We start from the raw sequence: 27,801 nt of genomic DNA, 5'->3' as shown, positions 1-27,801 counted from the left end.
TCGCTGGTCCGCAGCACAATGAAGTCACTGTGCTGCGGACCGGCTCATTATATGTGCGCTCAGCCGAACAGCCAATCAGCTGAGCGCACATATAATTCTAAATGTTTCTTCTAATAATGCTATTGTGATAACATAATTAGAAGAAACATTTGATGTTTTAATTAAAGTAAAGTGATGATTAGTACAGAATGCTCTATTGCCGGCAATATGAATTAACGGCTTATGGAGCTTCCTGTACTAATTAATATTTAACTAATAAAACACATTTTCGTTTAAATAAAATCAGTTTCGTTGTTCAATAATTTATTTCTAACGAATCCATCATTGTGCAATTAAATATACTGTCAAAAAATAAATATATATATAAATATACATTTATTTATATATATATTTATTTTAACAGTATATTTAATTGCAAAATGATGGATTCGTTAGAATTAAATTATTGAACAACGAAAGGGACTTTATTACAAAGAAAATGTGTTTTATTAATTTAATATATTAACTATTAGAGGCATCGGCATTCGGCATCCGGCATCATTGCCGGCTATTTTTGAAGTAATCCGTACGGACCGCCTGTCAATCCACGGCCGCATTTCCAGCCGCAAACAATGGTCTTTTTCATTTTTTACGGGTCCCTTTACGATAGGGCCGTAGATTTATACATAGTGTGCACTGTGCAGCCATATATTTTATACTTTCCAGCGTACGCATGAACCACCAAAAATACCGCCGCACAATTACAGCCGCAAATACAGCCGCACAGTTACATTGTCTGAACCTAGCCTAAAGGTGTATTCCCACGTTATCAACTGGCACTTTATTTTAGATAAGGTGCTCGGATCTAGGGTGGCTGCCCCTATGATGCAATTAAAAAAATATACTGTCACCTGATCCAGGTGATTTTTTTTATATCTAGACAGGCGTGGTATCTCAGAGTCACTTCACGTGATTCATTTCAGCCTCTATCACATGCATATTTGAAAAAGGTTCTGATGCGGCTCGAAACACGACGTGATACCGTGATTGACTGAAAATGAAAGTACAAAACTCAGCTTGGAAATCTATGGATAGCTTTGGCTATTCAAGCAGGACGGGAATCGTAGTTTTGCAAGAACTGGAAAACCACGGGTTCACCTTCCCTGTTCTAAGGTATGATCAGCGAGTATTGTTAGTCTAGGTAAAAAGGGGGACACGACTACCAATGCCACTTGTGCCACTGCAAAATATTTGAGACCACCCCTCCACCCCCAATTCTTGAGATACAGCCAGAAGCTATAGCAGTGTGTTCACTTCCCTGCTTGCCACTTGATCTATCCCATTGCAGTAGATTAGCTTTAAAGACTTATCATGAAACCTATCTCCACCGATGAGTTGGGGCGTGCCGCCATGCACTTCTAGTGTTCGGTAGGGTCTCGGCTACGGATGAGCGAATGAGGGATGAGCAAATTTACAGTAGGAACAAAGCAAAGCTCGTCAGTCTGCATGGCTTTGCAGTCTGCTCCGCTCTGTGCCGCTCCTCCCCAGGTGCTGGGAAAAGATGGATCCAGTCCTGGGAAACCTCTCCCAGTTTTCCAGGACTGGATCCATTTTTTCCCCAGCACCTTGGGAGGAGCCGCACGGAGCAGAGCAGACTTCAAAGCCATGCAGACTGACGAGTTTTGCTTCGTTCCTACTGTAAATTTGCCCATTCCTACAACAATAAAGACCGGTGTGCTATCAAGTAGACATTTTACTGGTACTTAAGTGTATTATATTTTATATTACCTGATTTGAAGTTCATCACCTCTTTGGTGAATTTGTAGTCAGTAATGGTGAATTGCGCCAGCTCGAGCTTATCAAGTCCATGGATCTGTTCCTGGGTTTCTGACCAGTTGTAGAGAATGTCTTCGGCTGAATATCCATCTTAGTGATATTGGAAAGTTATAATCCACCATACACAGGACAAGACAAGGAAGTTTAATGGAATACGGCATGCAGAACGTTATATAACTTGGTCACTGAAGCACAATACCTAACAGTGACACTTCAGTGCTTCCTCCGTTCTTAGTATTGCTCTGGGCACACCATTGTCACTTCTATTTTACACGGCTTAAATGCATTTATTTATCTGTCAAAATGGAGATGTTGTCTGACACAAGGGCAACCTTTCTCCTAAGTACGGAAAATCATGATCAAAATGAATTGCAATAGTATACTAAGCTATGACATAAATAGGTATTATTATTAGGATCGCTCACAATGGTAACAAGAAGGGTTGTGTTGCTATAGTGATTCTTTATGATATAAGGACATATATTATAAAGTACTATATGGAGAGAGGGAGAATAACGGTTTATACATTTAGAAAACATCTCGAGGATGGAGCTTCACTTTAGTCTAATTCTGCTAAGCTGCAGAATGCACGCCTCCTTCCGCCATCTCTCCCTGTCCTGCATGATTGACCTACAGGGCTTGGCTTTCAGCACTAAGCCCTGTAGGTCAATCAGTTAAGATAGGGAGGGGTGGAGTAGGAGATGGCGTGCATGCTGCGGCCCAGCACAGACTCCTTTAGGCTGCACATGCTCCATGAAGACAAATTTATAGCCCATTGCTTTGTATTGGGCCATTCACATGTTAAGTGTTTTCACATCTCCAATCCGTTCCGCTTAAAAATAGGACATGTCATAACTCGGAATGGAAACATGGAACGGATTCCCCATAGAAATCAATGAAATTTGTGTTTTTCACGAATGTGATGTAATCAATGTAATTTGAAATTCTTTAAAGATGAACACGGACACGGATGCAAAATGGATAACAACACGGACGGTTATGCATGGATCACGGAGGTAGCTAGCAGACCACAATCACGACCAGGAAAAACACTGAACATGTGAATGCAGTCTAACATTTTGAGCTTTGAACATGACATATCGCTGACAGATTCTCTTTAACTATATTCTATCGGTGAGGCAGGGCAAATTAAGCATTACACAGTTTCCATTACTATGAATGTGCTTCATAAGTCCTCCAGAGCAAGAGACACTCTTTATAGCAGCTCTGTGCCCTGTCGCATAGTAGAAGTCATGTATGAAGAACCTCTTTTCTACTCTATATAAAGTGTCACTGTTGTTATTAAAAAAAAAAAAATTTGACAGAGAGACTTGTGAAAAGTTTTGATTGGTCCAGGCCTGAGTGTTTAGACTGCAGAGCAGTGTGCTGTGTCAGTGAAAAGAGTCAGGCCCATAGACTTATATTATGAGTCCAACTCCCCACGAGACACAAAGATGGGAGAGAACCACACTGAGCAAGGTCTTCTCCCTGCTTGTTTTCACAATCAGTACAGTACAGATATAGACCAAACAGAACCTTTAAAGGGGTTATCCAGTTTCCAAATTGGGTGGGATTTCAAACTCAGTTCCATTGAAGTAAATGGAACTTAAAGGGAACCTGTCACCCCCCGTGCCAGGGTGACAGGCTCCCGACCCCCCATTAGAGCTCCCTATACTCACCTAATCCCGCCGGGTCCCGCTTCTGGAGGTGGTCAGGTGATGAAGATCTCAGCCGCTGCAGCCCGGCGCGCGCGCTGAGAGATGTGTCCAACACCCATAGAGAATGACAGGAGAGTCCAGCGCTCCGTCATTCTCTATGAGATCTTCATCACCCGACCACCTCCAGAAGCGGGACCCGGCGGGATTAGGTGAGTATAGGGGGCTCTAACGGGGGGTCGGGAGCCTGTCACCCCGGCACGGGGGGTGACAGGTTCCCTTTAAAGAGGATGTACCATCTTGGATCCGTGTCATGGAGGGGCGGGGGTTTCCTCCTACTGGGGGCTTCCCCGTTCCGGCGCCATCCGATTCATGTGTAATTTTAAAGAGAGTGTACCTGATGGTACATCCTTTTTAACTGCAAACCACACCTGAACTGGAGACAAGAGAGGGGGAAAGGTAGCCATGTTTTTGTAGCGCTGGATAACCCCTTTAACAGGTCTCTCTAACATTTTTAAAGATTTTGTTTTTATAACAACAGTGACACTTTAACTTCAAAATTGGTTTTCTAAACCACAACGTAGTAGAATAGAGAAGAAATCAGGTAATACTGTACCTTTTAAAGGCTAAAAGGTATCACCTGATTTCTTCTCTATTCTACTGATTTCTATGGCTAATGCTGCGTTTACACGGAACGATTATCGTTCAAATTTTCGCAATAACGATCGCATTTGAGCGATAATCGTTCCGTGTAAACACAGCGAACGATCAAGCGATGAGCGAAAAATCGTTCATTTTGGTCTTTCAACATGTTCTCAAATCGTCGTTCATCGTTTGCTAAAAATTCGCAGATCGCTTCGTGTGAACAGTCTTTCAAAGATTCACCCTATGTAAAAGATGGGCTTAAGCGATCTTAAAAACGATCGCAATATTGATTTTTCTTACGAATTTTCTTACGATTTTTCTAACAATTTATTCGTCTAAACGCTGATCGTTATAAAAACCAAATCGTTTCTTCAAAACGATTTCTGCGTTTACACAGAAAGATTTATCAGAGCGATCAGAGCGGCGGCGGGGGTGGCGATCCAGCCGTCGCAGGGGGCTGCGGATGAGCGGGGGGCCGGGCTGCGAGCGGGGGGCCAGGCGGCGGGCGGGGCTGCGGGCGGCCGGACTATCGCGCGACAACTGTTTACACGGAACGATCGGCAAATTTTTTGCGACGACGATTTAAGAACATGTTAAAAGATCTAAATGAACAGTTTATCGATCGTTTGCCGCGTTTACAAGTACGATTATCGTTCGAATTCGATCGTTATCGCGAAAATGCGCCCGATAATCATTCCGTGTAAACGTAGCATTAGGGTCCATTTACACAGAAAGATTATCTGACAGATTATCTGCCAAAGATTTAAAGCCAAAACCAGGAACAGACTATAAACAGAGATCAGGTCATATAGGAAAGCCTGAAATTTCTCCTCTTTTCAAATCCATTCCTGGCTTTGGCTTCAAATCTTTGGCAGATAATCTGTCAGATAATCTTTTTGTGTAAATGGACCCTAACAAAATATTCTACTAAACCACAATTTAGGCAGACAGATGTACATATTATGGGGTATGTCTGCTTTGAGACACAAATTAGTGTATATGATTTAGAATAAAGATGAGGTTTCACAAGAAGTAATAATAAAATATGAGCTCATTTTTCTCTAAATGGTGTTAACAATACTATATTTCTATACTTATCTAACCCACTGTAATAATGCAATAGGTGAGCAAGGGCTCACATACTAGACTTACAGCTTTCCAGGTCCAGCTTACACTCCTGCTCATCCAGCGGGTACTTTGTTAGGTCCATGTCACAGGAGACAGTAGATGTGATTCTGCCATCAACACAAAAAGGAGTGTGGGGCTGTTAACACACCATTCAACAGATTTTTTTTTGCCTTTGGCCCATTTCTGCTATTTACATATCAAAAGGAGACTCAAAGGGGTTGTTCACCATTTTTTTTTCTTTTAAATCAACTGGTGCCATAAAGTGCCAGAGATTTGTAATTCACTTCTATTAAAAAATCTTAAGTCTTCCAGTACTTATCAGCTGCTGTGTGTCCTGCAGGAAGTGGTGTTTTCTTTCCTGTCTGACACAGTGCTCTCTGCTGCCTCCTCTGTCCATGTCAGGAACTGTCCAGAGCAGCAGCAAATCCCCATAGAAAACCTCTCCTGCTCTCCAGACTGGAAATAATACAACTTCCTGTTGGGCATACAGCAGCTGATAAGTACTGGAAGGCTTGAGATTTTTTAATAGAAGTAAATTACAAATCTCTGGCACTTTATGGCAGCAGTTGATTTGAAAGACATTTTTTGGTGTACAACCCCTTTAAACACTCTACAAACAATATGTATGTTTATGCTACCCTCCATAGTTTTTTGGACCGCTTTTGGACCACAATAAGACAGGGTCCCTAGGGTTTTAACCAAATACCATAACAAGGGGTTCCCCTGTGCAAGATTAATAATCGTTGATGTAGATGTAGCCATTATTAACATTGATATTTCTTTGAGATATATATATATTTATATCACATATTGTATTGGAGCACTGAATAGCTTATAAAGTACATATCAATACTAAACACATATAAGTACATAAATGCTCTGGATCTGTTAGGCCTTATTTAAGTGTTATGTGAAGTTGCCGGTGATCACGGACAATTTTGTAGCCTGTTGCTTTTTCATTGGGCTATTTACACATTCCGTTTTTTTGTGTTTTTTTTTTTTTCACGGATCCACAATCCGTTCCTGGAAAAAGATAGGACATGTCATGTCTTGGACGAGATCACGGTACAGATTACCCCATAGAAGTCTATGAAATCCCTATTTTTCACAGATTGCATGGATGCGTGAAAAACACGGACACAGATACAAAACGGATACAATCACTGTGTTTTTTCATGGATCACAGAGATAGATAGCGGACTTCATCCACGGACCTTGAAAATCGCTGAACATGTGAATAAGGCCTTAGAATAGGTAATTGTCAGAGTGAGAAAACAAGCGCTGCTTGAACCCTGGGATCAGTATAGTATCAGTAAAGCTGTCATAAATAGTCCTTTATGTAACACCTTTCTAAACTGGACTGAAATCTTTATCAGACGACAAGTCCGTAACGTTACCAGGGGCTTAAAATGCACCCCACCACTCTCAGTTCCTGAAGTTAAGCATGATAGATGTCAGGCCGTTCCACCTATCAACACATATGTCAGGTTCTGCTGAGCATGCACGTTATGTTTATGTATATATTGCACACATATGTATGTCCTCTCATGCATGTATGTAGAATAAGATTGATTTTTTTGCATTTTACAGTCCATATATTGCAGCGGTAGGGAACCTTGGCTCTCCAGCTGTTGCAAAACTAAACTACAAAGCTAAAGCTTTGGCTGTCCAGGCATGATGGGAGTTGTAGTTTTGCAACAGCTGGATAGCCAACGTTCATTACACCTGATATATTGTGTCCCTGCCCCACCGCACCTACTGCCGTACTGTATGTCTCTTACACATGGTTACATAACATGCCTTGACCTCTTACCTACTGCTGTACATGATGACACCATCTGGCTGTAGTCGGATTAATTTGTTTTCTACCGTGACGTCATGAAACCAGGCGGATTTGGCGTTGACTATAAAGGTGTCTGGAAGCCAAAGTTTCCCAACGAATCTGCTGTCGAAGCCAAGAGTTTTGTTGGTGTGATTGTAGGAAAGTCTTTCATCTCTCCAGCTCTGACGTAGGAACACTGTCATTGTGTATTCCTGAACAATGAAATAAATAAGTTTCAGCCTACAGTCAGGGAAATATCTCATGGCGGTTATATAAGAGACAGCAATGGAATACTAATAAATACAAAGTTACTCCTTTCCCCAGCACTAATCTACATTGAAGGGCATAAGTTATGTGTCTAGACTATTAAGGAGAAATCTGGGGAGAACAAAACCATAATTTTCTTTCAGTTCCTTCAGTTTCCTTCACTTTCTATCTTGCCGGTCTGGAATCTATCAAATATATTCACAAACATCAACTTTAATCCAATATCAGAGATTGCTTAGTGCCGAGTCCCTGTATTTCTTGCTGCCATTAGGGGACAATGTCTATGCAGCTTGTAGTCAATCAGTTGTTTTTTTTTTCATTCACACCGCCATCTAGTGGAGGCATTAGGTATAGGTAATTTTTTGCATATTTTGTGTTATTACCATGTTTACTTCGGAGATATGGTCAATGCTGGTCACTTCAATGTCTACAGCGACAATCACAGGAGGACCTGTAAATAACAAATGGGAATACAATTTTGTACGTTTGTGTGAAAAATCAACATTTAATTAATTTTTATTTTTTTGTTTTTCGTAGCACAAATTCGGATGGAGTCCCACTTTCTCCTATTAAGAAAATAAGGTTCCCCTGATGCCCTCTATGTAACATAAGGGAGATGTGGTTGTGTATCAAGTCATTGAGAGTTTTTCTCACCCCTTATAGACAATAACATCAACTAACCAATGAAAGTAATTGATCTATTATATGATTGTTCCATCCATTTTGTTATATCTTGATAGTTCACTTAATACATGATCTGCTTTATAGGTCAGTGATATTATACTGCCATAACCCTAATCCCTTTTATAGGAAATATTAAAGTGTCACTGTTGTTTAAATTTTTTATTTTTTTTGCAGAAATCAATGGTACAGGCGATTTTAAGAAACTTTGTAATGGGGTTTATTAGCCGAAAAATGCATTTTTATCATAAAAAAGCAGTTTGAAGCTATCCACCCCTGTCTTCATGATTGTCTATGGAGAGGGGAGGGTTTGAGGAACCAAAACAGGACAACAAAAAGTAAATTTACAGCTACATCACCATGCCAACTCCTCTGACAGTCAGCGCTGACCTCTCTGACCTCTGAGTACCGGCTTTCACACAGGTCTCGCCGTGTAATCCTTTGTTCTCTGCTCTCTGCTTGCGACTAATCTCCCTTCTCCCTCCTCCCCCCTCCCGTCTTCATAGAACAGACAGGGCTCGACTGATGTAAAAGAGTCAAGATTTCCTGATAAAGAGCAGTGGATGAGAGAGAGGAGGGAGGAAAGTCTTTTTGAATGCAGATATTGGTATATTTGCCTAATAAACCCAATTACAACGTTTCTTAAAATCGCCTGTACTATTAATTTCTGCAAAATAAAGAAAGAAAGAAATATGACAGTGACACTTTAATATTATATATTAAATTCCTATTCTCACCTCCAATGCCGGGTCTGAATTTCCTTGCATATCCTTTCATTAACCCTTCCAAACTTGGCATCCAGGCTATGTCAAGATTAGATCCAATGTAATCTCCAATGTCTTCTGTACCACTGAAAAAGAGAGAAAAAAAAACGAATGAAGATCATACACAGTGGTTATATGGTTATCCACTTTCTGTATTAGAAAAAGGATCTCTGACCCTTAGTAAGGTATGTTAGGAAATGAATCAGCTAACACCTATATAGATGAAAAATAAGGAAAACAGAGTTCAAGTAGACTATATCTTTGGACAGAGGAAGTTGGACTATGAGGCTGGGATCACACCAGTGAAAAACTGGTTGAAAAAAAAAACAGATGCAAAATGGATGCATTTGCATGCATCTGTTTTTACATTGACTACTATTATGAAAAAATAAAAAAGGTCCAAAACATTTTTAGCGTACTAAAAAACGTGGTTGACTAAAAAATATTTTATGTTAAAACTAACCATTTAAAAACGGATCTGTTAAACGGACAGCAAAAACGCAGTGTGAACCCAGCCTAAGTCTTAAAGGGGTTGTTCAGGCTAGGAAAACATGGTTGCTTTCTTCTAGAAACAGCACCACTCATGTCCTCAGGTTAGGTGTGGGTTTACAGTTCTGTTCCATTGAAGTGAAAGAGATGAATTGTAATACCAGACACAACCTGAGGACAGGGGTGGTGCTGTTTTTACAGCAGGAGGTCTACAGTACTTCCAGCATTTATCTAAGGTTCCATGGGTGAGGCAATGATTGTGAGGTCCACCCACAATATATACAGAACACTTTGAATTTCATCATACTCCTCATCACTTTACTGACAACATATAATCAATGGCATTTAATTATTATTATTATTATTATTATTATTATTATCTAGAAATAGACCCTGGTTGCAAAGTCACCTCCAAATCCGGTTGTCTATAGCTGGACCCCATTGGGGCCCATTAATATGGTGAAGCCTAGGTGCACCAGAAGATTCTCTGGAACTCAAGTTGTCAAATCCAACTCTGAGTACATTGCGTAATGTAGAGACTCCAATGGCAGCTGGCAGTGAATTCCTGGGGTGAATAATGGGCTAGTAACTAGAGATTAGTGATTTTCCCTACATTTATTAAAATTGTAAGATTTGATTGGTCCAAATAATTGATCGGTACATAGCCACTCGTGTACGATGCTCTACAGCCTACAGGAGTGTCTGTGACCACTATGTTACCACTTGTTTCCACAATCCCATTGTCCATTTTAGCACAGCTCATATGACAGTCCTCACTGTCGCTCATGCGCTCGTCAAGTTCTAACGTTTATCACTTGAACTAACTACCTGGTGCCCATACTCTCCTGACACAGCCTCCTCAGGTACTCCATGTGGTCTCAACCACTTTATAACTTTATACTTACTGCCTCTTTGGATATTGTTTTTGTTGCTATAGCGCCATCTAGTGGCAGAAGCCAACACTGCAGGCATACATTTCATACATAGCACATTACTACAACATAGTGATAAACAGTGCAAAACATAAGGGTTCAAGTGAAGATTGAGACGATTACTGTGTAATATATCATGACAAGCTATATTATACAATTGCAATGTAATATGATATACACTTTTTTATCAGATCAATAAAAAAATAGCATGAATATTGTAAAATCACTGACTTTCTCTTAAAGGGATAGTTCAGCATATTTTTTTTTCTTTCAAATCAACTGGTGCAAGAAAAAGCCAGAGATTTTTATTTACTTCTATCTTCCAGTACTTATCAGCTGCTGTATGTCTTGGGGGAAGTAGTATTCTTTCCAGTCTGGAGGGCCAAAGAGGTTTTTCTATGGGGATTTGCTACTGCTCTTAACAGTTCCTGACATGGACAGATGTGGCAGCAGAGAGCACTGTGTCAGACTGGAAAGAATACACCACTACCTGCAGGACATACAGTAGCTGATAAGTACTGGAAGACTTTTAATAGAAGTAAATTACAAATCTATATAACTTTTTGGCACCAGTAACTTTATTTATTTATTCTTTTGCTACACTACCTTTTTAATGTGGATCTCTCATGAAGACAGCTTCTTTCCCCCAGCTAAATCAGTTACTTCCTTTATGGTTCCCATTTGTCTGTGTTGGGAACCCTCTCATATTGAAAGGTTCATTAAACTATGAGATTTTGTACGACACCGACATCCAATGGCCGATATGTTCGATTTGCCTGCTAGTGAATTATTACTGATAACCTGTCATTGCCAAATACATAACATCCCAAAACAACGAGAACAAAACAATCAATACACATGAGACATAGTTTGACAAGGGTGAGTTGACACATTGCAGCCAAATCATGTCTTTTCGCTGTGATTTGTGCAAAACCATCTTGACAAAAACAGCGATTCTATCATATCATGTGAACGTGCAGTAATACATGAAGAGAATGGAGAGTGCCGATAAGCTACCACAGAAGTCAGAGGCCTTCTAAAGGCCTCCATGCCTGCCATAGTAAGTGTGCAGGCAGACCCAGGCAGGCTGTACAAACAGAGCGCTGATTACACTGATTATTGTAATGCAATAGCATTGTAGTGATCAGCATAAGCAATCTATTGATTGCATACAAATGTCGCAAAAGTGTAAAAAAAAAAAAAGTTTTTAAACTATTAAAAAACCTACCCTAATAAGATTTCAAATTACCCCCCTTTTCCCATTTTTTTAAAATTAAAAATGTACACAGGAAAATAAACATATTAAAATGCAATATTACTGATTCTGCATGAAAAATAATTCCAAATGTCAGAATTGCTGATCTTTGGTCATATCATATATCAGATAAAATGGCAAAAAAAAGCTTAGAAACAAGTCCCATCTAGCCTAAACAAGTAACATGGAGTTTTCTTTTTTAAAGTGCTATCGGTCCTGCAAAAAACAAGCCCGTCGTGTGGCTCTATATATAGAAAAACAAGAGTTATGGTTTTTAGGTGAGAAATGGAGCCGTGCCCCGTGCGTTCCCCTGCCCCGTCCCTGCATCTATATACCTGGACCAGGACAGGGGGGTTTCTTTCACCATCCCATACACCCAGCACATGCCGTGCCAGCTTCCCCCATGTTATACCCCCGTATACAGCACTATCTCAAGTCAGGGAATTGTCATGGTGCAGTAACAACGCAGAAGGAAAAAGTTCAATCACCGAGTTAGCTCTGCTACATGCAGTTCCATTTACCGTATTCACCAACAAAATCCAACTACCCTGATAAACTAAGGTTAAGAACATTATTATATAAAAAAAAAAATCTGGACCAGAAATAATTGTACATTACCTGGGTCTCATTGCACTTGCAGTACATGTCATAGAAAATAGCAGGGTCCAGAGGATATATCCCATGTCTATAGAGCTTGGTCGATGCTCACACACTAGAGCTATGTTCCATCCCAATACTATAATGCAGCCATGCTGTTATAGGAGGCTGGTGCCCTGCTGGATGCCAGTACACATGACTGGATGCCAATGAGCGCTGCCCAAAGTCGCATAGTTCCAGCCACATAGAGCAGATTGCAGGACGGTCAGGTCTTGCTGCCTTTGTGATGGGTTTTCTCTGTAGTATTTGTATTGTGCGGCATCGAAGCGATATCATGATCATTATGGTGACGTGTGTATCACACCAAGGAGTATTTATGGAGAGATGGCTGTATAAACCTGGCACTCCGGGTAAAAAAGATGAATATTTATTGCAGTTTGCAATTCAAACAGGAACCAGGATAAGAAATAGAAAAGGAATAGAGGTAGGGGCATGCACATCACAGATGCCAAATTGTAGGAAATATTTTTTGTAAATTACATTTGTCTTAAAGGGGTTATCCAGCGAAAATCTTTTTCTTTCAGATCAGCCGGTGTCAGAAATTTATATAGATTTATAATTTACTTCTATTTAAAAATCTCAAGTATTCCAGTATTTATCAGCTGCTGTATGTCCTGCAGGAAGTGGTGTTTTCAGTCTGACACACTGCTCTCTGCTGCCACCTCTGTCCATGTCAGGAACTGCCCAGGGCACTAGCAAATTCTCATAGAAAACCTCTCCTGCTCTGGACAGTTCCTGACATGGACAGAGATGGTAGCAGAGAGCACTGTGTCAGACTGGAAAGAATACAACATTTACTGCAGGACATACAGTAGCTGATAAACACTGGAATAGTTGAGATTTTTAAATAGAAGTAAATTATAAATCTATATAACTTTCTGAAACCAGTTGATTTGAAAGAAAAAGGTTTTTGCGGAGTACCCCTGTAATCTTGGACAACACATGCCATACCTATGGGAGAGCATCCCTATTGTATGGTCAGAGTGTCCCCATAAGGACAGCCATAGTGCTCTCATAACAGTGACAAATGGTGTCACCCAATCATTTTGACAGTCAAAGCAATCTTATTAAAGGGGCACTCTGGTGAACTTTTGTTCAGTTGGGGTCTCACTGCTGATAACCCCAACATTTCCCCAGCTTTTAATGATATCCATCAAAACTGCTCCCTTATAAGTCCATGGGGCTGCTGGGACAGCGATGATTGACATTGGGGAAAGTGCTGAGATCCCCATTTGTTCTCCCGGGGGGATCTCAGGCGGACCCAGATTAATTAAAACTTTTGACTGGTCCGTCGTTACTTTTGACAAATTTGCATCCTCAATGCAAGTCGTATGTGACTACATCTTGCTGGCAACTTCTCTGGCACTTGGCTATTTTGTTAACAGCCGAGACAACAAGCCTCACTAAGTATTTCGGTCATGCAACTTGGATGAGACTTGCTGTTGCAGGAGTGACGTCGTCGTGTAGCCCCAGCCTTACTGGCAGGGTCATGCAGCCACAAGTTGGCTGGGTCTCATTCACATGTGGTAGGCGGCTTTGTTCACACATAGAGGGGGATTTCTCCAACATGGTGTAAAGTGAAACTGGCTTAGTTTCCCCTAGCAACCAATCAGATTCCACCTTTCATTCCTCACAGACTCTTTGGAAAATGAAAGGTGGAATCTGATTGGTTGCTAGGGGCAACTGAGCCAGTTTCACTGTACACCATGTTTGATAAATCTCCCCCATAGTATTTTGTCAGTCTTTTTTTTTCAACCCAAACCAGGAGTGGACGGATTTGCACAGTTTTGTGTGTTTTTAACTCACCCCAAGTTTTGCTTGAAAAAACACTGACCAAAAAAATATGGGGGAGATTTATCAAACTGGTGTAAAGTAGAATTGTCTCAATTGCCCCACAGATTCTTTGAAAAATGAAAGGTGGAATCTGATTGGTTGCTAGGGGCAACTAAGGCTGCATTCACACATTCCTTGTTCCGTACGGAACACGGACGTGGAATGCCTGTAACGGACTTCCCCCCCTCTCCGGGCAGCATCTGTAATTAGATGCTGGGAGTGGGGGAACTGTGGAGATATGCGCTGCACTGTAATGAAGCAGCGGCGCGGCTCTGTAATTACAGTGTGGGGCATATCTGTACAGTTCCCCCGCTCCCAGCATCTAATTACAGATGCTGCCCGGAGAGGGGGGGAAGTCCGTTACAGGCATTCCACGTCCGTGTTCCATGTGGAACAAGGAACGTGTGAATGCAGCCTAAGGTAATTCTACTTTACATCTGTTTGATAAATCTCCCCCATAGTATGATAATTGCCATGCAGTGTTTTTTTTTGTAAGAGCTAAATAACTTTTCCATTAGTCATAATTGGAATTTAGTCCAACCCAATGTAAAACTACATCTCCCATCATTCCCTGACAGCTCCCCCACTCGCCATTATACCATGTGACTACGCCGGGCCTCCATAACCTCACATTGGACTGTACCATCTTCTCCCTAATAGTGATAATTAACTTCAATTGCGTTTTATTTCCTTCCCATTGTCGGAAAAGTAGCAAATAGCGATATAACACCCAACAGCACGTAGAGTGTAATGAATGCTATCACATAAACACTTGTATTCATGCTGGAGTTCGGCATTCCTACCCCTCTGCTCGTAATGGTTAGCGCCGTCGTCATGGAGACGCGTTGTGTTCCTTTCCCGGGAGGCTGCAGCAGGAGGAGGAGGAGGAGGAGGCCTGAGAGGAAGAAAAACTTTACTAAGCTAAAAGTTTTATTCCTATTTACAGGTAACATCAGTGCGGTATGTGCGGGGTCCGGGGGGTCAGGGGGAACCCCTCCTATTGTACGAGTTATTTCATACTGCTAATTCATATATATATATAGTGTCTTGATGACATTCCTATAATCTGCCATTTGATAATCCAGAAATGCAGTTTTCTTTTCTATTACAGCAACATGTAGGATTTCACAGGAGAGAAAATGATTAACCCTTAGGTGACACGGCCATTTTGCGCTTTCGTTTCTTCCTCCTCATGTATATAAGGCCATAGCACTTGCCTTTTTCCACCTAGAGACCCAGATGAGCCCTTATTTTTTGCGCCACTAATTGTACTTTGCACGCCGTTTGCCCTAGGGTAAAACTTACTTGTTATATATGTTCCTCAAGTCAGTACGATTACGACGATATGTAGCATGTATAACTTTTATTTGATTTGATGGCTTTTAAAAAATGAAAACCTTTTTTAAAAAATATATGTTCCTTAAAATCGCTCCATTCCCAGGCTTATAGCGCTTTTATCCTTTGGTCTATGGGGCTGTGTGAGGTGTCATTTTTGCGCCATGATCTGTTCTTTCTATCGGTACCTCAATTGTGCATATGCAACTTTTTGATCGTTTTTATAAAAATTTTTCTAGATTTGAGGCGACCAAGAATGCGCATTTTGCACTTTGAAATTTTTTGCGCTTACGCCGTTTACCGTGTGAGATCAGGAATGGGATAAATTAATAGTTCAGGTGAATACACACGGTGATACCAAATTTTTATTTTTTTATTGTTTTATTTATTTTTGTTTATAAAATGGGAAAAGGGGGGTGATTCAAACTTTTATTAGGGGAGGGTTTTTTTTTTTTGACACCTGGGGGACTCCTAGTATAACTACACTGATCTCTCATTGAGATCTATGCAGTATAGATATACCGCATAGATCCATGCGATATGTGCCCTATTGCTTTCAGCTGCTGCAGCCGAGAGCGGTAGAATGCCAAGCCGGGATCAGCGACATTACGGTGCATTCCCCGGCCGGGACAGGTAGCAGGGACCGTTCCTTCACGACCACATCGCGCGGGGGTTCCGGCCAGTAGACCACCAGGGATGGGAGAGAAAAGGTATTTAGATGCACAGCTGTCAACTTTGAAAGCTGCATTTAGATACGTAATTAGTGGGCATGGCCATCAGACCGTGCCCATGAATAGCCGCGGTCCAGGGCTGCATATTGTACCCGGAATCGCAGCTGTTCAGAGTGGGGTTGCCCCACAGCCCCCCCTCTGAACTCCCCTACGTACATTTACGCCATGGGTCATCTAGGGATTATAAGAGAATAAAAAAAGCAGGCCATTGCTCTTACATCCTTCTGGCTTTACAAATCAGATTTACGCAAAAATGTGACCTTTCACAGTCTGTGCCTTTGGCTATGTTCACACAACGGTTTTTCAGCTGATGAGTCTAAAAATGACGGACGTCATTTAGCTGTCTGGCCACCCGTCAGTGCTGCTGGTAGGTTATTCTAGGTCAGGTGGACTAATTGCAGTTTGGATGTGTCCGTAATTTAAAAGTCTATTGAATTTAATAGTAGAAACGGTGAAAAAACAGTGAAAAAAGGAAAACTTTGTGTGAACAACAAAAAAATATCGCCCGCTGTCTGTAATAGACGTCCGAAAAGAATTGTCACGATCATTATTTTGACGTCCGCACAGATAACGTCCGTTATTTAATTTATTGTGTGCATTGGACGTCCATCATTCCATTGACTTCAATGCATTGCGTTGGAGTCAATCAAATCAAGGCAATTACGGACGTTTTATTAAACAGACTTTTCTCCTTTTTTGACGTTGTGTAAACATTAAACAGACAGTGATCTCTTTCCTTTGTGGTCTCTGTAAAACTTCTGAGATGGCCTAGGGACATATCAGGTGAGATCTGGTTTTTCAGATTCTCATTGATTATAGGATAGAACTTGCTGCCATCTCCCTTTTATTTTTTTAAGAAAAACGTTTTAATTTTGTGGGCCAAAAAATTATAAAGGTCCGCTTAGCCTAAAATAACGGCCATATTTTTCAGTCTTCAATGATTTCTATTGAAGTCCATGAACAACAATGGACGTTAGTCCACACAATGCGTTGAATAACAACCGCTATTCACACTGGCCGTCAAATGTTCATGTCATTATTTTGCGGCCGTTATTTAGCAAACAGCAGACGTTATTTTAAGTTGTTCAAACAGTTTTTTTTAATTTAACGTCCTTTCACAGTCTTTTTTTACTAAATTCAATGGACCTTTAATAAAAGGCACCCAAAAGGGTTGTCAACCTGTACTAGAATAATGTACCAACAGCATTGAAGTGACAGCTGCCAATTTATGTAAAACAACAGCCGAGTATGAAATAACGGCCATTGAAAATCGTTGTGTGAACGTGGCCTAAATCTGCCGTGGATTTCTGTTCTTCCCATAGTGTATACTGGTGCCAGACTGGTGCCTGGGTAAGTGATGATTTATCAGACCAGGCTTCTTTCATTGCTCCATGGTTCTATTTTGATGCTTACATGTACTTTGTAGCCACTTAGACTTCTGTAGATGATTGATTAGGTATCCATATATTAGGGATCAGTCATCTGATCGTGCATACAATACCTGACTAGTAATAAAGATGGCTGCATTTGCGCTTCTTCTTCTATATGCATAGTGTATCATTTTGATGAACTCTCTTCACATAGTTGAATATGTCTTCAGACATGGATGAATCGGTTATTTCCGAAAGTGTACAAGATGAAGCCGAGATGGTGTCATACTTAGAAGAAGATAACCTTCCAGATTTCATGTGGACTCAAGAGGAGGACAATAGAGGTGGGAAGTGTAACGTGTTAAGTGTATATTTTATATGCATTTTTTGCAGCCTTTGTAACTCAGCCTTTGTAAGGGTGTGTTCACACAGAGTAAATCAGGTGGAATTCCGCAGTGGACATGTGACGGCGGACATGTCACTTCTTCGAGCAGAGAGTGGCGGCAGTGGAGGAGCGTGTGCTCCCCCATAGACAGGCTATGGGACACTGAGACAGACAGGATTCCGCCTGATTTACTGAGATGTGGGCCCCACTCAGGAACACTCGGGAACCCTTTCTATTAACCAGAACGGGGTGTTATGGCAGAAACTAAGTGGCTATGGACAGCCTTATGGATGTGTGGATGTGGCCTTATAGCCCCAATCCACACTTGGTGGGAATTTTTTTTTTTTTTTTTTACAAATTCACAGTAAATCCACAACATAATCTGCATATGTTACACAAAGGTTTAGTTGTGAGAGAACTGGAAAAAAAAATATAGGCCCTCTATTTTTATAGGCTGATTATTAGGCAAATAAGCATCCTAGGACTAGTGATCAGCTGACAAACAAGCAAAACAATGGGCGGTAATTGCCTAAGTACAGCTGATAATCGCTTTGTTTAATCAGGTACCTGATGAAGAGGTCAAATTAACCCAGAAACACGTTTTACATAGTCAGTGTTTCCATCATGTGCGGTAAACACTGGGTGGAGATTGAGGAGTTATTGGTTTCCAGAACCCTGTATGGATTTTGAATGGATCCGCTGCTGGGACTCATATTCATATCAGAGAAGCTTCTTCAGGGTGTCTCGGTGAGCGCCAGAAAATAGTGTTTGTCTTACTTCTGATTTTATGATCCTCTACACTATGGAGCGCTTTTGTTTGATGTTTCCATAGCCGTCTCATGTGGCGCCAATCTTTATATTACATACAATATGTAAAGATGCCGAACACTCGAAGGCCGCCGGACGCTCGCGTCCTCCTGAAACCGCTGTTAACAGATTGTGCCTGCGCTCCATAAATATGCATTGTATTAGCTGTTTGCTTTCCATTTTCTTCAGCCCTCGCTCCGCCGCATATCATTATGAGTTTATTCATGCAGTCTATTGCTTCTTTTCTCCTTGAAGATGATGAATATACTTTTGGAGACGCAAGAGAAAAAATTCCACTCGAAGATGCTGCCGATGAAATAAGTGACAGCTTCGATTCTGAATCCAACTGGTACGGAGAGCCCGGCCCGGCCCACGTCTGCTCCTGTAATTTATCTGGGGAATGCAATATGATTTTACCATAGGTTTTTATGAGGCACACAGGAAAATAGATAGCAAACAATAACCATTCAATGCTTGTTTAATGCTATTTTTATGCAGTCGTCTAGGCATTAAGCTCTGGTGGAATAGGTTGAATCTTCTCGGAGGGCTGTTTCGGGCGCAGGTACGCCTGTTTACTTATTTATTTTGAAGAGTAACTACTAAATGAGCAGTTTTTGCTGAAGCGTTACGACAGTGACAGCCGATGCCGGAGGAGATTTAGAGCTAGTACAGCAAAGGAATAGCTCGGGAAATGGCGCCTGTGGTAGAAAAACATGCAAAATGGAAATAATGAGGCCGTTTTTTCAAGGTATAATGTGATAGATCAGAGAAAAGCCGCACAAAAGTATGCTATTGTGTACATTAAATTGGTCCCCTGGGAACGAAATGTTGTGAAAACTACAGCAACCAATCAGAAGTTCAGTCCTGACACCAATTCATTTCTAACCTTGTATTGTACATTTTTACATCTACCTAAGAATACCTTAGTAGAGTTTCTGTTCATAAGGATAGCTTCACACTTACCCTATTGCAGTGGATTTTCTGCTGCAGATCCGTAGCAGATTTGACTAAAGGGCCTATTACACAGGTCGTTAGAGGAGCAAACGAGCGCTCTCAGCGCTCGTTTGCTCCTCGTTCCCCGCTAGCTGCGGGGGGGGCTGCCCGGGTGATCGCTGATTGTCCGGGCAGCCCATAGGATATAGCAGCGTCTGCTGCCGACGCTCCTATTCAACGGAGCGACGGCAGCAGATCGCTGCTATATCAGTCGCTTGTTTTTCAACATGTTGAAAAACAAGCGACTGCAACGATCAGCCGACATGAACGATGTCTGCTGATCGTTGCACTCTATTCCACGGGACGATTATCGTCCGTAGCGGCCGATATCGGTCGAATACGGACGATAATCGTTCCGTGGAAGAGGGCCTTAAGGGCTCATAGACACTGAGCAAAAGGCGAGGAATTGAAGAGGAATCCGCTCTTAAATTCTGATTGAAATTCCTCCCGTAAAAGAAAGAACAGAGCAATGTCTCATTGTGTTCAATGGGATTTCCACTCCAGAATTTTCTGCCGCAGATCTGCTTTCCGCCCAAAAAAGTAACATGTCACTTCTTTTGGCAGAATCTGCTAGAGGAATTCTATAGAAGACAATGGGGCTTGAATTCTGCTTAAAGGGGTACTCCAGCGGGGGGCATTTTTTCCCTGGGACCGGGGAGGAGGTGGCTGAGGGAAACAGGGTCCCGCATTGCGGCGCTCAGGTTCCCGGCCGCTTCCTGGTGTCTGATGCGGGCCCGAGACATGACATCTCAGGTCCACTCAGCCAGCCAGTGACAGAGGCGGGATCTGAGCGGACTTAAAACGGATCCCGCCTCCGTCATTGACTGGCTGAGCGGACCTGAGACGTCACGTCTCGGGCCCGCGTCACACACCAGGAAGCGGCCAGGATCTGCTGCGGATCTGCAGCAGAAAATCCTCTGCAATACGGTACGTGTGAAGCTACCCTAACTAAAAACCAATTAAAAAACCTATTTAGGGTGCGTTCACACTTACAGGATCTGCAGCAGATCCGCAGCAGATTTGATTCTGTGTTCAGTTATTTAGATAAAATCGGCTGCAGATCCTGTACCTATGAACGCACCCTAAACCTCTTCAAAAAAATAAGCTGACAGTATCTCTAAACTCTGTGTTTTTCTCACATCTAGGTCCAGTGAACAGTATACCGAACAGGATGAGATGGTAAAAGATACAAGACACGTCGATAAGGTTCAGGTCTTCAGACTACGTAAAAAACTAAACCAGCTGGACAGTTTTCAACAGGAGAAAGAATTAATGATTCAGAAAGTCAGGTCTGTTTTTTCGTACATCTGAAGATACTTCTCTGAGTTCTCTGGGTATTGCCGGAGCTCAAAGTATAAAGTGTGGAATGCTCCATGCCGATCCTGCACATAATTTATGGGATGAACCCAGTACCTATGCGTTCTTTCAGCTGCCTTTTATTTGTCTTCTCTCCTTAAAGGGGTAGTGCGGCGCTAATAAATTATTCACAGAATAACACACATTACAAAGTTATACAACTTTGTAATGTATGTTATCTCTGTGAATCGCCCCCTTCCCGTGGGTGCATTATACATTACCACCAACACTTCCGGGTACACGTGCGGGGGTGGTGGGACACGGGAAGAGGGCGATTCACAGACATTCTTTCCAGTCTGACACAGTGCTCTCTGCTGCCACCTCTGTCCATGTCAGGAATTGTCCAGAGCAGTAGCAAGTACCTATAGAAAACCTCTCCTGTTTTGGACTGTACCTGTTACAGACAGAGGTGGCAGCAGAGAGCACCATGTATTCTTTCCAGTCTGACACCACTGCCTGCAGGACATACAGCAGCTTATAAGTACTGGAAGATTGTTGATTTTTAATCAAATATAACTTTCTGACACTTTCTGGTTGATTTGAAAAAACAAACAAACATTGTCTTTTCCCCAGAGTATCCCGTAAACATCAGAAGATACTCACAGAATTTTCTTGCTTTTTACAATAAATGAGCAATAAAAAATTGCTAGCAAAGAAATAAAGAAAACAAGGAAAAAAAACCCCACATCTAATCTACTGTGTGTCAACAAACTTTATTGATAAAGAACACAATTAAACTAAAAAATGTCCTTTTATAATGTACACAGAGGTATATGACGACTTTTTTTCTGTGTATATTATTGTGTCTACCAATTGTAGAATCAAAGCATGATGTGAATAGCGTCTTATTATAGGCAGGATGTTGGTCTGGAAGCAGTAACTATATTCTGTATGCTTTTATAAGTAATGCAACTGCACTTAATGATATTCTGTAGAAATTCCATGGGAATCTATACAGTTATCAGCTGAACTTCAGGCCTCATTATAAAGATTGACAGCCGCGCTTACACAACCGCTTTCATATTTATAGAACAATATTTTGTAACAAAGTATAACAGAATTTTTTTTTTTGTGCCAGCTGAAGGAAATTATTATTAGTTACTAAGGCAGTAGCCTGTGGCCCAGAGACATAGGGAGGCTTACCTAATCCACCTCATCCAAAAGCTACCATTATGACATTTGGCTTACAGCTCAAACATCAGAAATATCTATATAAATCATCTATTTTATTAAATTTATTTCTGCCTTTTCTATTTTACAGTTTAAAGTCTAAAAGTAAAAATTGAGAAGTGGTATTTTGAGGAGTTTTTAGAAGAGCAGTATCCGGGGATCACATGTTTTTACCTCCACTTTTATACACTCTTAGGGTATATTCACACGGACGGGCTTGCAGCGAGATTCTCGCTGCGAGCCCGGCAGGTCCTGGAAGTTCCCATACACTACATACTTGCTGCGGTCTAAACGACCGCAGCGAGTATGTAATTATACCGCCCTTAACCCCTTCTGCTCCCCCGCTGTGTATATACTTTACCTGTCCTCGCTGCACGGGTCCGGCGTCCTGCTCTCCCGCCCGGCCAATCAGTGGCTGCGGCTGGGCAACACACTGATTGGCCGGACAGGAGAGCAGGATGCCGGACCCGTGCAGCGAGGACAGGTAAAGTATATACACAGCGGGGGAGCAGAAGGGGTTAAGGGCGGTATAATTACATACTCGCTGCTGTCGTTTAGACCGCAGCAATTATGTAGTGTATGGGAACTGCCAGGACCTGCCGGGCTCGCAGCGAGAATCTCGCTGCGAGCCCGCCCGTGTGAATATACCCTTAGGCTATGTTCACACTACGTATATTTTCGTAAAACTACGACTGCTGTTGCCAATTGCAACAGCGGCTGCGATAAATACTAAAATATACGTGACGTTGCCGCCTATGGAATCCCGGCCTGAGTGTATACACATAGTATACAGTCTGGCTGGGATCCCTAGCGGCGCTGCGAGAAACTGACATGTCAGTTTTCTGCGGCCGCTATTCATTGAATAGCGGCCGCAGAAAACCCTGTCAGTGCAAACTGTGGAGCGAGCGGCTCCAGCCATCTGCTCCATTGTGTGCAGTGGAGAGTTCTGATGCGGGCTCCACAGATGCGCCCGCATCAGAACTAAGCGGCGCTAAAGATCATCCGTCCGGTAGTGCAGTACCGGCCGGGATGATCTTTTCTGAGACCGTCCGTTCTGTGACCCGGCCAGTCTCTTACACGGTCTGAACATGGCTTAAGACGGGTAGAGAACCTTGGCTCTCCAGCTGTTGCAAAACTACAACTCCCATTATGCCTGAACAGCCGAAGCTTTAGCCAAGGTTCCCTACCCCTGCTCTAAGATCTTAATTACTTTTGCAGCTACTGCCTGACATTGGGCACTGTAACTTAGCTTACCTTTAGTCAAAATACCTAGGTCCTTCTCTTAAAGGGAACCTGTCAGATTGAAAATGCTCTCAGATCTTCGGGCTTCATGGTATAGACCTGGAGGACCTGAGAATATTGAGTTATGGCTTTGTGTGAAAACATCCAGGATAACCTGACATTTATGTATGTAACTATCTGCACATTCTGGACTAAGTAGTCAAGTGGGTAGTCCTAGAAAATGATTGACATCTCTTTGTATATACACACATACTCTACACATATAGCAATTGTGTGTAGTCAAGTGGGCAGTCTAGTGACTTACAGTTCTCTGTGTATGTGTGCATATTAAGAGAGCTGTCAGTCACTCAGTAGAACCACCCACTTGACTACTCAGCTCAGAATGAGCAGAGGATTACATGAATAAACAATAGATTAACTCCCAAAACTATATCTCAATCTGCTCAGCTCTTCCTCCCCCTCATCTATATCTGACACCTAAGGATTTGACTGCATTTTCATTGTAACACGTTCCCTTTAAAGGAGTACTCTGAGGAAAAAAATAATAGTTTTCAAATCATCAGGTTTCAGAAAATTTTACAGATTTGTAAATTACTTTGATTAATCAGACGTGCATCACAATTTTCATTGTCAGCCGTGCATCACTATTACACGCAGCAATGCATGATCAACGGCCAATGATTTTTTAACAGGTTGAAAGAGAACGACCACCCGAGTACACAAAGGCATAATGTGCAGAATCGGCCTGATTCAGCTCCGTGTAATAGGGCCTTAAAGGAGAAGTCCAGCAAAAGTTTTTATTAAAGTATTGTATTGCCCCCCAAATCACCAATATACACTTATTACAGGAAATGCTTATAAAGAGCTTTTTTCCCCTGCACTTACTACTGCATCAAGGCTTCACTTCCTGGATAACATGGCGATGTCACTTCCTGGATAACATGGTGATGTCACTTCCTGGATAAAATGGTGATGTCACTTCCTGGATAACATGGTGATGTCACTTCCTGGATAACATGGTGATGCCACAACCCAACTCCCAGAGCTGTGCGGGCTGTGGCTGCTGGAGAGGATGATGGCAGGGGGATGCTCAGTGTCCCCCCCCCCCCCAGTGCCCTGTGTCCCTCGGTGTCCCCCTGCCATCATCCTCTCCAGCAGCCACAGCCCGCACAGCTCTGGGAGTTGGGTTGTGGCATCACCATGTTATCCAGGAAGTGACATCACCATGTTATCCATGAAGTGAAGCCTTGATGCAGTAGTAAGTGCAGGGAAAAAAAACACTTTATGTGCATTACCCATAATAAGTGTATATTGGTGATTTGTATCACTTTTGCGGGGCAAAACAATACTTTAATCATTTTCTCCGGACTTCTCCTTTAACTTTCTGACACCAGTTGATTACAAAACTATTTTGCTTTCTCTGGAGTACCCCTTTAAATGCATTTTCGACACTTTAAAATTTACAGCTATTATTTTGGGGATGGAGATTAATCTCAACTTCCCAGGGCTTGTCTTGTGTCGGAGCTGGTAGAACACTGCATCATATCACGGCTGTGTAGGGGAAGTTCTCATCCATCACATTCTGCGCTCAGAGCTGCGGTTGTCAGTTTTGGTAAAGCACGCTGTTCACATCATGCCGTATAGCCATTAATTTTGTAGGAATGAGACTCTAATGCTTTATTGATATACAGTCGCTTTCCACTACCTGCATTCTCCAAATATAACAACCTACGGTGTATAAATAACTGAAAAATTTTTATGATAAGGCTTAGATTGACTGAACAGCTCTATGATACATATCATTTGTTTCCATTTAAAATAATGATTGTATTTAGCTGTAATAAATTCTGATACATTTTAATTTTGTGCAACAGGGAAGAACTGAAGGCATGTCAGGAGAGAATCGAGCTACTCGAGCAACAAAAGTCTAGTGTGGAAATGGATATTCAGGGTGAACAGAAGACTTATAACATGTAATGAAGTAACTTCATATACTAAGGCTACCGAATAAAGTCCTGTGTGAGACTATAACACAAGAAAGTTATTCAGACCATAATTGCACCTTACAGTGGACCTGTCACAGGGTTTTAGATTAAGGGCCCTATTCCACTGGACGATTATCGTTCAGATTATCGTTAAATCGTTCGAATCTAAACGATAATTGTTCGGTTGAAATGCAGTTAACGATTAACGACCGAACGAGAAATCGTTGATCGCTTTATAAGGGTATGTGCACACTGAGCAATTCTAGCGGAATTCTGACGGAATTCCGCCATAAAAAGCGGGCGGAATCCGCGTGGAATTCTGCCCCTTGTAAATGCAACATTGCTCTTTCCATAGAGAACAATGGGATTTCCGACTGCCCGTGCACACAGAGTAAATTTCCGTCCGGAATTCCGCGCAGAATCCGCATTCCGCCCAAAGAATGTACATGTCAATTCTTTGGGCGGATTCCGCTAGAGGAATCCTATAGAAGTCAATGGGGTTTGAATTCTGCTGGTAATTCCGCTTGATTTCCGCGCGGATTCCGCTCAAATTCCGCCCGAATTCCGCTCAAATTCTGCCAGAGCAGAATGGGCGAGGAATTTCAAGCAGAAGTCTTTCAGCTACAATTCCTCGAGAATTGCTCAGTGTGCAAGGGCCCTAAGATCTGGACCTATTTTTATTGTTGCTCGCTCGCAAAACGTTCGCAAATCGTTCGCATTGAATAAGACATCGTTCGGTCGTTTGCAATAGATACGAACGCAATAGCGAAGAAATAGCGAAGAAAAAAAGATCGCGATCTTAAGTAACGATCATAAGTAACGATTATCGTTCCATGGAAATGAGTGAACGTTTTGAGGTTTTTCGCAATAGAGGTCGTTTGAGATCGTTAATCGTTAACGATTATGCAAACGATAATCGTCCGGTGGAATAGGGCCCTAAGTTAAGCTAAGTTGTTAGGGCTTTTATAGAGCTTCTTAGTCTGATTTCATGCATACCTTGCTTTTACAGATTGAGCCTTGCATCATTGATTAGCTGTCTTTTTATTATGAAAATGAGCTCCAAAAACCCAGGAGCTGTCTCCCCTGGACACATAAGCCCAGCTATGTACATCCCACTGCTTGTCTGCAATGTCTTTGTGCTTACTTCTTTGTGGCTTCAGATGGTTAATGGGCATCCAATAGGCTTTACTTTCCACTACGCCTCCTGAGATAAAATCCTGGGCTTCTCTTGGTGAAGTTAAAAGTAAAGCCTAGTAGATATCAGTCAAGCAGCTGAAAACTGATAGAAGTGAAAACAAGGGCTTTAAAGGCAAGCCCTAGGATTTACTTACCTGGGCTTTTACATCCAGGGGAAACACCCACTTGGCTTTTGGAGCTCATTTCCTTATTAGTAAAAAAACAGCTATGTCAGCACTGGAGGGCTCAATCTATAAAAGCAAGGTATGCTTGGAATCAGGCTAAGAATCCCTATACAAACCATACACATAGTTTAACCACATAAAACCCTTTGAACTGTTCACTTTGAGACCTTTATATGTAACTCAACTTGCTTTTAATTTGTGTCTAAAGGTTAGTAGGTTTACCAGCAAAAAACTTAAAGGGATATTTCTATATGATACAATAATGGCATATAACTAGTATATGCCATCACTTTATGATCAGTGAGGGTCAAACCTGTTTAATCTGCATCAATTCTGTGAATGAAAGAACCACAGCTGTGTCAAAAGTTTATAATATATATATATATATATATATATATATTTATTTATACACACACACACACACACACGTATATATACATATATATAGCCAGTGACCCCTAGGACATTTATTTAAAAGGTTACATTTACATGTATAAAGTACCAGTCCGCTCAAGTCTCCATGTCAGTTCCGAATGCTTGTTTGCTGGTTGTAGCCATGGTTCCCTAGCGATAAGCAGATGGTACAGGTGATGTCTATGTCTCAAAGGTACTTGGTTGTAACACAATTTTAACCTGATGTTTGTGCCATTAAGAATCATCTGCTGGCAGAGAAAAGACAACAGCACAGAGGTAAGACGTAACAGAATATATTAAGATCGTATTTCACAACAGCCCATGCTTCATTGTAACATCCCCTACTTTATATACCTTTGAAAAGTGCGCAGGATTCTAGTTTTTGTTGAGTAAATTATTTTGCATTATATGATACAAGCAGGTAACTATTTGATGAAATCGGATCCATAAAGACATACAGTAAAGCATTATATACTTTATCTGTGCCATATTACAGCTCGGACGTAATAGGCAGCTATAATAGGCTGTGCATTTGGCCCTCTCGTTATTTATATCAGTCATCTCTGCTTCCTTTTTTTTATATACGTTACAGTCGGAGGTCCATGCATTAGTGCTGAAATCTGTACATAAACTGCTGAATTTCTCATAGAGGCCATCATTTCTCTCCTTTGTCCAGCCTGTTATCACATGGTCACTAACCTTTCAATGA

The 27,801-nt window shown here is 41.6% G+C and overlaps 2 protein-coding genes across 6 annotated transcripts in view; one reads left to right on the top strand and one right to left on the bottom strand.

Moving 5' to 3' along the window:
- The window catches only part of GABRD (gamma-aminobutyric acid type A receptor subunit delta), a 31,452-nt gene extending 18,855 nt beyond the window's left edge, over positions 1–12,597 (bottom strand). For both annotated transcript variants that reach the window (XM_069948010.1, XM_069948011.1), the window contains exons 1-6: positions 12,072–12,597; positions 8,751–8,863; positions 7,716–7,783; positions 7,057–7,277; positions 5,268–5,350; positions 1,768–1,905 (exon numbers count right to left, since the gene is read on the bottom strand). In XM_069948010.1, the coding sequence (XP_069804111.1) occupies positions 1,768–1,905; positions 5,268–5,350; positions 7,057–7,277; positions 7,716–7,783; positions 8,751–8,863; positions 12,072–12,136 (688 nt within the window). In that variant the 5' untranslated portion in view covers positions 12,137–12,597. The remainder of the gene's footprint in view (positions 1–1,767; positions 1,906–5,267; positions 5,351–7,056; positions 7,278–7,715; positions 7,784–8,750; positions 8,864–12,071) is intronic.
- Positions 12,598–14,814: 2,217 nt separating this feature from the next.
- The window catches only part of CFAP74 (cilia and flagella associated protein 74), a 97,984-nt gene continuing 84,997 nt past the window's right edge, over positions 14,815–27,801 (top strand). For 3 of the 4 annotated variants that reach the window (XM_069947952.1, XM_069947951.1, XM_069947955.1), the window contains exons 1-5: positions 14,815–14,889; positions 17,594–17,723; positions 18,827–18,920; positions 20,710–20,853; positions 25,207–25,305. In XM_069947952.1, the coding sequence (XP_069804053.1) occupies positions 17,600–17,723; positions 18,827–18,920; positions 20,710–20,853; positions 25,207–25,305 (461 nt within the window). In that variant the 5' untranslated portion in view covers positions 14,815–14,889; positions 17,594–17,599. Of the gene's footprint in view, positions 14,890–17,593; positions 17,724–18,826; positions 18,921–20,709; positions 20,854–25,206; positions 25,306–27,801 lie in introns of those variants that run through there. The other variant, XM_069947954.1, reaches the window with a different exon arrangement.

This window comes from Dendropsophus ebraccatus, chromosome 12 (assembly GCF_027789765.1).
Source record: "Dendropsophus ebraccatus isolate aDenEbr1 chromosome 12, aDenEbr1.pat, whole genome shotgun sequence".
Classification (NCBI taxonomy): Eukaryota; Metazoa; Chordata; class Amphibia; order Anura; family Hylidae; genus Dendropsophus; species Dendropsophus ebraccatus.
The sequence above is the reverse complement of the archived record's forward strand: the minus strand, read 5'-3'. Positions and strand labels throughout refer to the sequence as shown.